Source organism: Oryza brachyantha, chromosome 12 (genome assembly GCF_000231095.2).
Source record: "Oryza brachyantha chromosome 12, ObraRS2, whole genome shotgun sequence".
NCBI classification, from domain to species: domain Eukaryota; kingdom Viridiplantae; phylum Streptophyta; class Magnoliopsida; order Poales; family Poaceae; genus Oryza; species Oryza brachyantha.
Genome location: NC_023174.2, coordinates 15,770,572 through 15,783,259, shown reverse-complemented (window position 1 = coordinate 15,783,259; position 12,688 = coordinate 15,770,572). Strand labels below are relative to the sequence as shown.

Sequence of the window (12,688 nt, the reverse complement as noted above, 5' to 3'; positions counted from 1 at the left end):
AGAACACAAGATAGTTTTACCCGAAGTTCGGATTCTTCGACCCTACTCTCCGCTGAGGCGCTCCACTGAGCGGGATCCCTCTTGATCCTTTTCCTCTCTTTGCTTTCTCCCACAAGGTCGACTCAAGTCACCGGATTCAACCCTAGGTGCTAGCTAGCCCTTGATCGACCACCAAGGTCAAGATCAAGGCGCTCAACCTAGCCCTAGATTGCAATCCAATCCACTTGGCAGCATTCTAGGAGGAAGCACAAGAATTCACTAAGTAACTTGCCTTTTTCCTTGCGGAGGTTAGGCGTCAACCTTCACAAACTTGATCCCGGGCGATCCACAAGCTTGGATGCTTGCGGGCAACGCCTATCCGTCTAGGAGCATGAACTCCAAGAGTAATAGGCTTCCATGTCTCCACACGCATCCATCGGTCGCACAGAGCACATTCTATATAGTGTTTTTGCAGTGTGGAAGATGGTGCAATTTTTGTTGCAATCTAGTGCAAGTTTCATTACAGAGTAGTACTACCTTGTAATATTACTGTCCAGTGTTATCTTTTGGAATCATAAGTTGTGCTCTCTGTACAACTGGTACTCTGCATTGTCTGTTAACCCTGGGCATAAATGTTGAATACATTCTCAAATTGCCAAGAAATGGGATCAAGTAAAAAAGAATCACATACACAGATTAATCAACTGCATTTATTTAGTGCAATTTTACTTCAGCGATGTACCTAACAGTGGTGGATGCAACATGTATCCATCAAACAAGTTATGTGTGTGTGTCAAGGCTCTCTTTGGAGGTAATAATAAACTCAAAAGGTGCATATTGATTTTTTTTATATATCTATAGTGTAATTTCCAATGAACAGTAGTGCAATTGGCAGTATTTACAGTACAATTTTTAATACCTCGCTCTATGGCAGGGTTTGCCTTCTCGGATGCGGTAAGGGCTGGTTAGCACGACTTACTATTTTTTTATATTTATTCTAAATTCTTAAATAAGACGAATGGTCAGATGTTGCAATTAAAAAAGTCAAACATATTACATTATGAAACAGAGGTAGTATATAATAAAGATGTGCCTCAATTTTGTTGTGGTGTATCCTAGCCTTCCCTGGAACAGGGATCTATTTTTGTTCCGGTCATCAGCCTCGCCGGGTCGTCCATTTGTCTGAGCTCCTCCAACGTGAGCCGTTTCTTACCTCCTGCAGCGTAAGGTGGTGACATGTGAGGAAGGCGTTCATGGCGGAAGAGCGCGGGGGAGCTGCTAATTTTTCTTCGAACCAAGAGCTGCCATCCATCCGAATTTCATGGCCATTCGACTTCGTAGTTTGGGCTCGGACACGATGTCACTGTTTGAAAAGACACCTGGGGTTCATGGACTTATTCGATATGAAAGACAATCAATTCTGAGAATTAGTTATGGATGTTTTAGAAGTACATAATTTTATTCTATTATATACTGATCTATGATTTATAATGAAGTCTTTACAACAAGATTTCATATGGTTATATTTCTTTTAAAATATATTCTTTTATTTTTTTTGCAATGAATCTTTTCGGTGTTGGATATAATGTTATTTGAATGGTTCAATTAGTATTTTATGACGTTTCACTAGGTTTTTTTTGGCATTATTTCATGCTCTTATCTTTGATTTCTTACAAATATACTGATGTTTCATTGGTGGAGGTCTTGAGGACTAAATGGTTCAATTTATAATCTAATTGTGTTTCAATATTTTAATATATTCAAACGTTTTTTTATATAGTGGTGAAATATTTTTCTATTAGCGGCGAAACATCAAAGATCGATGTTTTATCTTTGAAAAACGAACGTTTTATACTGTCAAGCAAAAAGGCTTCAAATTGTGATTTAAATGTGTTTCATTATTTTAATAGTTGAAATATTTTTCAGTGAGCAATGAAATAACAATGCGATAAAATGCCGCCTCATTTTTTGCAAACAATCAGATGCCTGTTGTACTTGGATCCAAAACATTCCCTTGCAGACTTACTCCTATTCCTATAGACCCTGTTGGATCATTGCAAGTCTGCTTTGCAATGCACAAATATAGTGCTTAACGATGAAGTACATACTTTCTGCAAAAAAAAAAACGATGAAGTACATACAGCACACTTCCAAAAAAAAGAGCCAAAAAGAGTGATGTGGTCATCGTTTTGCTTTTCGAGTAAAAAAAGGAAACAATATATTTTACAAACCGAAAATAATTTGTGAATAAAATTTTTATACACATGTTCTTGACGATATAAAAGCAAAGGCTAAAAAATAAACTATAAAGAAAAACCTTAAAATTAACTTTAAATTTAAGATTAAAAATTTAAAATTTAGCTTATAAACATAAAAAAACAAAAATACGAGGCCGTGAGTAAGTATAGTCATTCAGTCACAAGTGATCACTGTCACTCCACTTCAATCAACTCAAGCAAGAGTACTCCCTAGCTACATGATAGCCATCTCATCAGCTCGATCAGCCGCTATACCAAGATTTGATCATGGCGCAGGACCAAGAAGAAGAAGAAAGAGAGTTCAGAGAACAATGCGGTGAGAAGCTTTCGCTTTTGAGGACCAGCGAAAGACCTTGGGAGGGAGGGCTTGAACTAGGACCTACACCTACAGATGTCGTAGTACTGATATAGAGAATATACAGATGATGGCGAAGCCCATGAGGAGGACGAGGAAATAAACCCCTGGATGGGTGATCTCAGGCGGCGACGGCGGCGGCGGTTGTACGAACAGCGGCGGCGGTCGTACGGTCATCGACGGCTCCTGGCGATCTGACAAACGCAGAATGCGATCCATGAACAGGTCAGTCACAGGGTAGCATTGGGAAGGAAGATTGAGAGGAGGGCAAACACTACATCTATTTCAGAAATTAATGCATGATAAATATGTTCATCTAACGTACCTCCAACATAACTCGTAACACTAACACGTACCTCCAACATTACTCGCACCGATAGCAAATAGCCCGGCCAAAATGCCGCCGCCGATGACCCATCTATTCATCCATAATCCGCTGCCGCCGGCAATCTCTCCATTGTACCGCGAGACCAAGCCATCGAAATCATGCAGCTGCTCCAATTTGAGAGCAGCCGCGTCGATGCTGGAGAGAAAAGTATATGCCCCTGCAAAGAAAGATCAATGGAGATGCATATTGAGATCGAATTCAGACCACAGCTAACCGAAAATTCACAAATTAGTATAAACATACTAGAAAGCACAGGCAGGCAGAGAATAACGACCCCTGCAGCAACAACTCCAAGAACCAAAATGTGGCGCCGAGCAATGGCTAGGGGCTGGACCGTGCTGGACTGTGCGGCGGGCGAGGTCTGGGTGAAGATCTCCCTCAAGCCGGAGAGGTGTAGCTTGCCGGAGCACGGAGGGCTAGCTGAGGAGAGGAGAGGCCCCAAGTCGCCGGTGCGGGGGATCTGAGGTCGCAAGTATGGCAGAGTACCTGAAAGAAACCCTCCCGACGTGCGGCCTTCTGACGGGGGACGGAGGAGATCGTCGTTGTGCATAGGTTGATGACGTGACTCAAGGGTATTAGGCTGCAGAATGCAGACGAATGAAAACCATTAGAGGATGCAGAACATAGGTGCCAAGAACTGACAGCTGAAAGAGTTGCACATTCCTGACAGTGAGAAACTCTTAAAACTTGTAAGAACACCCAAACATGGTATAATTTCATGGAAATTCTCAGTTAACTTCTAACAGATAGTGCCAACCTTATCTATTGAGATTAGAACCAATGCAGTGATCAAAGTAACAAGAGTTTTAGTGCAAAAGACAACTTGAGCTAACAAATTTCACGCGAAAATTGAGAGAAAAATCAGTCCACATTCCATATTTGACACAGTTCTCATTGTGTGGTATCCAATTCCCAGATCCTTACATCTTTTGCAATAAGCAATATCCACACAGACATTGAAAACTTAGTGTGTGCAGAAACATAGACATGATACAAGATTTGAATGGATATTCACCATAAGATTTACAGTAGAGTAGATTGATCTTAGTATGGAAGTGTGGGATGTGTATATTGGAATTTTTTTCTTTTTTAATGGTCACTGGGGGAGGGGGGGGGTGGAGAGTTTCCCCACCCTGAATTGTATTAGAATAAAAAGATCGCCGCGATTACCACCAGAGACACAAGTGGAATGGAAAAGAAGGCAGTAGAGAAAAACAGAAGGGAGAAAGAAGAAGAAATACATTGGATAATTTAATCGACTACTTGAAGCAAGTAGTTGTTCACTTGTGGTTCTGACCAACTCGAACTATAATAGAGCATCCGGAAAATGCCAACTTAGTAATATTCCATGTTATATGGTTTTGTAAAAGGTTACTAATGAAGAAAATTTTGCTAGGTGTGGAGAGTGGAGATTCATGTGACCGGCAGGTAGACATTTGTTGACATACATGTAAGGAAAGGTGGTATAGAGGAATAAAAACGGTATGGTTTAACTGTCATGCCAGTCATGCACACCTGTATGACAATCAAGTGAATGGTATTCATAACAGAATCACACGAAAACTGGGTCTAGTTTTTTTTGTCACCGCCATGAATGTTTATTGAGTGATATATCACATATTAATCTATTTTGACACATTCTTTCCATGTTTTTGTAACTATTTAGATGGCATGAAAGAGACGGGGGATATCCCCTCGAGAGTTTAAAATCCATTCCATTAATAGTATTAGTCAGAAGAAATGGTTTTCAGGCCCAAGAACCAAATCCAAATTCAAATAGTTTTTCTGTCACCATTATGCAAAATTCTCTTAGTATATGTATTTCTGTGAGTATTAGTCCAAACAAGTGGTTTTCATGCCTAATAATCCAAATCTAAAACTGAACCTCCATAGTGATTCTCCATGTTTCTCCCATATTGCACAATGACCAAGTAGCTATATGTCCTTAGGCTAGAGCTCAAAGTGACAGAACAGAAGTTATACGACTTGCCCATAACTAAAAAAGGGAAAAGTTAAATGTAATGTACCATTGCATGGGCCATATCCAGATGAGCATAGGGTGTCGCATAATCTGTTGGAGGCGTTGCTACCATTGTCTGGCTACCTGTACTAGTAGCCGAGGTTTCTTGCTGGTCCTCAGGTTCAACTTGCCTCTGCTGTTTTTGTCGCCCATCAGCTCCATGGTTGTCTGCAAGGGAAAGCAAACATGTACCAAGTGATGTTACATCAATATTTCAGCAATTCCCTTTTACATGTCTGATTGATCAAAATATTGCAGAGTGTATGTCAACGCTTACTGGATGAACACCTAATATTTCCGTAATCTGATCAGCTAAAAAGTTGTGGCATGGCAGGCTGCGGTTGATGTTTGTCAATACTAATGGCAGGTGCATCCCAGCGTGGGTACAAAATTACCCTCTATACCTGGTATTTCCTAATACTAATTCATGGCACAAATGTCACTGTTTGCTTGGGCTAATCCATAACCGTAATGCGTGCACAATACACACATAATGGAGTCTACAGTGCATCTATCATTATTATGATTATATTCATAACAGAAAACTACCCCACCATTTAAACATCAGTAATATATAGGGAAACATTAGATGGAACAGGCATACCTGAAACATCATGGAATAGAGAAGACATGGCTTGTTCTTTTTGCAGAGTGAAGCAGAATCAGGATTGTAGTTAGTCAGAGGAAACAAATGTCAACCACCCAGCTTCCGATGTGCTTCAAGCACACCACACTTCCTGCAAATCAACAAAATTGAAGCTTTCCGTGATCGCCTAAGCACAACAAAATCAGAATTTACAACAAAGAGGAGTAGTTTTCAAGAAAGGTAGGGGACTAATACACATGTAAATCTAGGTCTGGTACATAACACCTCAAGAAGAGAAAAACGAAAATATATAAGGCGACAAAATCTACAGACTGAATTAATGTCTATTTGTTGATGGAACCATCAAGTAGCAGGCCAAGATTCTCTAACTGGTGTGAAAATTGTCAAAACGAAGACCAGATACATATTTATCAAGAAAAGATTTATCAAGAAAGGATTATCCGATTATGGAGTGGTATCTTTAACCTCCATGCCTCCCTCACGCCTCAGTAGCCACACAACCAACTACCTCCGCGAGAGCATCACGCACGAACAGCACGGAACCCGCCACCGGATTCTACCCGGCGGCGACGACCCCCGCGCACGAACTTCAGCGGCCGGAATCAAGAAGCGGGGGGAAATAAACAAGCACGCGCCCGCAACAGGAAGAGGAAAGCCTCCCTCCCTCCCTCCGGCTGATTGCGCAAACCATGCAGAATAGAAGAGAAGAGCGTCGGCGAGGGAGAAGCTGGGAGAGCGCGGGCATATGGACTCACTGGGGACAATCCAGAAGGGCGGATGCTCGGGAGGAAGAGAGGGGACGGCGACAGCAACGGCGACGGCGACGAGGGAGAGGCGAGGCGAGGCGAGGCGAGGAGGAAATGACGCGAGGAAGGAAATTTCCTTCGGGAGAAGGTGAAACCCGAGGAGCGCGTGATCTGGGCCGTCGGTTCGATGGACCGGGAGGACGGACGGCCGGGATGCGGCCCACGCGCCGCGCGTGGCTGCCGAGGTGGTTCAAAAAGGCTAATTAGCGAGCGCTCGCGCGGATGGGTCCTGCGCGAACAGGCTCAAAACAGGTATTTTTTTTACTTTATGTATATTTTTTTATTTTATGTGTATAAAGTTTATACGTATAAATTTATACATATAAATACAAATATTATATATACACAAGATATTATAGATATAAATTTTTATATGTATTAAGTTTATATCTATAATATCTTGTGTATATATAATATTTGTATTTATTAGATTTTTAATATTGAAAAAGCTTGTATGTATAAAGATATTAAGTTTCTATATCTATACTAATATAAAAGTAGGCGTTGTAATTTTTTTATATCCACACCAACAAATATACACACGATTTACTCGGTCCATTTTCCACCACTGTTAGATGTACGTATCCAATGATCCAGAACGATCTGAAACAATTCTCTCTTGCAAACCTAGATAGGACACATCCCCTAACTTCTCCACTAAAATCGCCCCTGACTTTCCAAAATCGCCCCTGACTCCTTCACCAAAATCGCCCCTGACTTTCCAAAATCACAACGTTCTCCCGAACGCCAGCAAGCCGCCACCGCGCCCGCGCCCGCTCTCCCGGTCGAACGCCAGCAAACCGCCACCGCGCCCGCGCCCGCTCTCCCGGTCGAACGCCAGCAAGCCGCCACCGCGCCCGCTCTCCCGGTCGGCCCCGGTACCGCCGCCTGCCTCCCATCGATCGCCGACTGCCCCCAACCTCCGACCGGTCAAAGCCCACCTTTTTTTCATAAAGCCATTCACGTGTATTAAAATACAATAAGCTTTGTACTTAATTGTTCAAAGATATGGATTTTTCTTGTGCTATTTTGTTATATTTCTATTTGTCCAGATGCATCTTTGGTGCACTTTCAGTATGGCTATGTTTTTCTATACTAATACAAGTTATACTTGATATACTTTTTTCTACTACATTTTGGTATTAATTAAGGAGCATTATTTATAAAAATATGAAAAAACTAATATTTTTTAATCCATGCTAACCGTAAGTTTTCAACAACTTGATTAATACCGACAAATGAAAAGCTGTAGGCTCTCTGTTTCTTCTTCTCACAGAGATCAATTGATTTTTTTTCTTGGCGGTACAACAACAAAATAAAAAATTGGTCGATGCAGAAGAGCTAACGAAACAGTTACGACCAAAGGTGGGTAGACAAAGAAAGAGTTTGTTTAGTACCTTGGTATAATTATAAAATTATAATTGTTTTATACTGCATTAGTAACGTATGTATATATTTATTTTATGTAATACTACAATATATATACAATATATATAGCAAGTTCGTATACCTGAAATGTTTAAAGATAAATACTATGAAACGTATTGCACGTGCGCGAGTACTGCTATATGCCTAAAGTGGTTGCCCCTTCTCTCTCCCCGTCCGCCTCACGTCCCTGCTACGTCATCCTCCTCTTGACTGACGTCCCTACGTGACACTGCAGTCAATACTTGTATATTTGTCACGATATATCTTTATGTTTTAGTTTTGATATAATATTTGACTCTTCATCTTATTTAATTTTTTTATAATTAATATTTTTATTGTTATTAGATGATAAAAGATAAATATTATTTTACGCATGACTATTTTTTTTAGTTTTTCTTATATATTTTTTAAGTAAGACGGATGGTCAAACACTGGACACTCAAACCAAAAAATAAAAAACATGGATTGGGGTAGTATTACTTTACAAGACATTTGATAGAGTTGTTTCTACTTCATCTACTTTGGTAATTCCTATCGGCAAACAAACATCACATTCACAGTTTTCGTGTTAGTTTTGTCTTGTCAGCCAAATATTTTTAATAAATGATTTTATTACTAAACCTCGAAAATAATATTTTCACCATATGAAACTTTTGACCACGCCATTAACACTGGCGTAGCAAGACAACAATACCACACAAGCTGGTTGGTACGGCTGACGTGACAATATTACCTTGCCACGTTAATATTGGTAGTGTGACCAAAAAGTTAATACGGTGAAAATATTTTTCCTCGAAGCTCAATAATGAAATTATTTATTAAGAATGTTTGAAAAATAAAAAAAATCGGCTACGCAACGCTCGGTCTCTTTTCATGCATTGAATTACAAGTAAAAGGAATTAAGTTTGCCCTACTGTAAGAGGCTGAAAGGGGATGAAATGGCCGACAATGTTGTGCAAGGTTTCATCGATACATTTAGCACAACATATCCATTGAAAAATCCTTTTGAAGATGCGCAAGCTATAAGCCAGATAAACACACATGAACTAAGCACGAAGGTGACGTATATAAATGCTTGGAACCGGTAGAGAAAAGAAGGCAAAGCAAAAGGCAACACTTAGGTATCAAGTCATATTTTTAGATTGGAACCAGAAATGTCGACAATATGATTTTCAAAAGTATTTGCATTCACCTAGGGGGTGTTGTAAGGTACTCCAACTGGTATGGATTGTCCAAAATGGTTAGATCTATTCCACTCGCCATGCAGATTCACCGGTATATTTCCATTATAATTCATGTATATCATTTGCAGCCCCAACAAAAGGAAATGTAATTCATGTATATCATTTGCAACCCTAACAAAAAGAAAGGTAACAATGATTACCTAGGAAGCCTAAGAAGTATTACTATCACATTATGAAGTGTAATAGTGTAGCAAGCACCTTTGAGACAACATAAGAAAGTGCAAGCAATACATGGTGCAAGAAGATAGGCCCATACAAGAATCACATTTCTTGATATGGCAATCAGCTTGAAAATTATGTCGGATCCTGACAGGCAATACGACGTAGAAGCCTTGGAAAAAATGTTTCAATAATATTGCTGGGTACAATGTACGTAAGATTTAAATATAGCAATATATTTAAATATTTTCAACGGTTGCCTCCAAACTCTATACGAGGGTAAAATGATTACTGTCGATAGCTAGACGAGTGAAAGTATTAACAAATTTGTGTCACTCCCTCTTAGCGTTTGAGATGGTAGTTCTTTATTTGTTCTCATTCTGGTATGAATTGGCTGGTCCTCTATAAAACTTTGAAACTTGAACTCTATCTTGAGTTGTTAGTTTGGGTTTTAGCTGATTGGGACAAGAGAATCTTAGAGTGGTTAGTTTGGGTTAATTATGAACCTTCGACTAGACATTGTTTAATTATCTGGCCCCAGCGCAATAAATCAGTTTATTGGGGCCCACCATACTAAAAACCTGGTCAACGCCATGGCCCATCAGGAGAAGAATTGAATATAGTCAACCCCTCGGCCCATTAACGGGCTATCAAGCCAAAATTCAATAATCGTCAGGTCCAGTATCTTTCGATGCGAATTCATTTTAACCACTCAATTCAATACTATACTTGTCTATATATAGAGTATTTTATTAAATTAAACCTAGGAATTAATGACAATGAACAAAGAAGCTAACAGTATGTTGCCTATATATACGTCAACTAATTAACAATTCATAAGACGAAATTAATTAAACACAGCAGCAGAGCAGCTAGTGAACTTTCTTTAGTTGCCGGCGCCGCCGTCCGCCGGCTTGCTGCCGCCTTCCTCCACCCTGCCGGCGGCGGCCTCGGCGGCGAGCGCCTTGGCCGTGTCGTAGGAGGCGAGCAGCGCCGCCGTCCATATCCCGAACCGCATGAACGACATTCGGCTAATAGGTTTTTTTAAGCTCTTTACAGGGTAGGTTTAAGTTTAATATCTTTGCCGAATAGGTTTAACCCCTCTCGTAACATTCGAGAAGGGGAGAGTAGCAAATATGTTGCCAGTTGAATTTTCCACCGGCCGTTTTCTAATCGACATTCCAACTCAATATGCTACATATTGAGAGTCACGTACAAAAAAAAAAGATAATACTAAATCCATATCAACAAACTTGTCAGGATATTATGATGAAGAAACAAACTATCAAATTTGTAAAGCACCAAAAAGACCTTCACAACTAAAGTGATATTTACTAACTCTACTAATTAATGGCCTAAAGGCAATGCATGTGAGAGATATCACGTTCCAAAAAAGGCCTTAATTAATTCATTAATCACCTTTATCATGAATCTAGACGTATCTAACTGTATCATATTAGATCCTAATCCAAGGCTTAATTATCTCAAAATGGTGGTGTCATGCATACATCATGAATCATGCATGTGAGAGATCAATGCAGGTTGGACTGGGAGTACCGGCGACGGGGATCTCGATGGCGAACTCGGTGTAGCAGAAGACGGCGTAGAAGAGCACGACGGCGGGGCCGGCGGCCTCCTTGGCCTCCTTACCCGTGAGCACGAAGATGCCGGCGCCGACGCCGAACCAGATGAGGTCCCACCACGTCAGCGTCCGCCTCATTTTGGCGCCGCTCCAGCCGCGCACCTCGTGGAGCTCCACGGCGTCGGCCGACCTCGCCGTCACCCGGTCCCGCAGCCGCGGACCGGTCTCCATAGCCGCCCCAGCTCGCGAACGATTCCTCCGGGAAGAAAGCGCCGCCGCCGCCGCACCCTCGCCTCCGCGCTTCGCCGTCCGCCGCCATGGTCGCGGAGGGGGGTGGAATCGACGCCGGCCGCCGGGGAAGGAAGGTAGCTAGGTTTTACCCGGCGAAGGGGGCTACGTGTGCCGTATATATAGCAGGGTAGGAGTCGCCAAGCGGGGATCTCAGCCGTACGATTGACATCCGACGGTTGGGATCTGCACCTGCCTGATTCTGAACTGATTTGTTTCCATTTTTGATCCGCATACATTCCCTGGGCCCACCATAGCAGATTCTGAACTGATTTGTTTCTTTTTTTTTATCTGATTTGTTATTTTTTTGATCTTTTTGAACCGATTTGTTTCCATTATTTGTTTGTTATATGCATTTCGAGGGAAATACAGGTAGGAGTATAGATAATTAAATATTTCAGTTGTTGCTACAAAGGCGTGCATGTGGACAAGCCACACGGCCCTGCTCTATTTGAAAAAAAAAAAGGGGATTTTTTGAAGTGAAGATATAGCTAATAGCTCCATGGCTTATAAACATAAGCAACTTTTTATATTTTAAAACATAATTTTGAGGTTGGTTTTAGAGATTTTTAATCGTAGTTCATTTCCAGCATTTACTTTCTAAGGACATCTATACCTCCAAATTATATTTTTATCGTTAATAAGCCGTTATGGGCCTGTAATAAGTATAAGCGGAACAGGTATATATTTGAAAAGCTGAATTTTGCTCATATAATATACGAGTATGTCACTGGAACGTTTCAGTGATACAGGAATCGGCCGGAGAAACCAAGCCATCACACGGACGATTACATCAGTTACATGTCTCGCTACACTATACAAGCAATTGGTAATGTGCAGCTTACTTTGTTCCTTTTCTTTTCGACTATCTTACATCTCCACAAAACAAAAGCACAAAGGGCAGGTTTTGATTGGAGCCAATTTTATACCCTATCAAATTTGCTAGAGCCAAAACAAAAATATTGATAAAGGCAAAAACTACCTAAAAATTTGCTGTAATGTTGAATTTCATATCAATGTCTAGCAATTACTCATACTTACATCTTTCTCTTGTTGAAGAAAAAAGAAGAGGAATCTAGCTACCGAATAAGCATTGACCTAACTATCATCCACAGAGCTTTTGAAGGAAAAAAGATATACTTATAAGCACGTAATAATGAAATATGAAGGCCTGACAAAACTTTTGAAGGAAAAAAAAGATAGAAATATAAGCACGTAATAATGAAATATGACGGCCTGCCGGATTCGAACCGGCCACCAAAAAGGCTATCCTTTGTATGCTCTTCCGACCGAGCACAAGGCCGTTCAAACTTTTAGTTCTCTTTTCTAATTTATAACAAGCTTTTAAACATGGAGAGCTTTTAAACATGGAGAATTCCTAGTTGAAAAGGAGTTGGTCTATCTTACAGCATTGAAAATTATTTTGCCAGGGCAATTAAACACCTTAACTGTTGTTTGACTCACACTGCCATTGATCGAACTACTGAAAAAAGCCAAGTGACATTTCTCTTCATACAAAACATATTTTGAATTTAAATAGCCCACTCCAAAAACTACTAGTAGTACGCTAAAGT

General features: G+C 40.6%; 1 protein-coding gene across 3 annotated transcripts; it reads right to left on the bottom strand.

Moving 5' to 3' along the window:
- Positions 1-2,376: 2,376 nt before the first annotated feature.
- LOC107305391 lies at positions 2,377-10,878 on the bottom strand. Of its 3 annotated transcripts, none has more exons than XM_040529732.1 (6): positions 10,802-10,878; positions 5,605-5,737; positions 5,008-5,168; positions 3,224-3,560; positions 2,918-3,137; positions 2,377-2,786 (listed from the first exon to the last, which is right to left on the bottom strand). In XM_040529732.1, exons 2-5 carry the CDS (start codon positions 5,630-5,632, stop codon positions 2,938-2,940), a joined length of 726 nt encoding a protein of 241 aa, XP_040385666.1. In that variant the 5' UTR covers positions 5,633-5,737; positions 10,802-10,878; the 3' UTR covers positions 2,377-2,786; positions 2,918-2,937. The 3 variants fall into 3 exon arrangements, with proteins under 3 accessions (XP_040385666.1, XP_015698394.2, XP_040385665.1); XM_015842908.2 differs by having other exon boundaries at positions 2,949-3,137; XM_040529731.1 differs by lacking the exon at positions 10,802-10,878 and adding an exon at positions 6,363-6,412 and having other exon boundaries at positions 2,949-3,137.
- Between the last annotated feature and the right edge of the window lie 1,810 nt (positions 10,879-12,688).

Excerpts from the sequence above, each read along its gene's own strand:
- LOC107305391 (XM_015842908.2), bottom strand. The coding sequence starts at position 5,632 with ATGTCTTCTCTATTCCATGATGTTTCAG. Across the intron at positions 5,169-5,604 it reads TCTATTCCATGATGTTTCAG|ACAACCATGGAGCTGATGGG; the intron begins GTATGCCTGTTC and ends TTTCCCTTGCAG. Across the intron at positions 3,138-3,223 it reads CTGCCTGCCTGTGCTTTCTA|GGGCATATACTTTTCTCTCC; the intron begins GTATGTTTATAC and ends CTTTCTTTGCAG.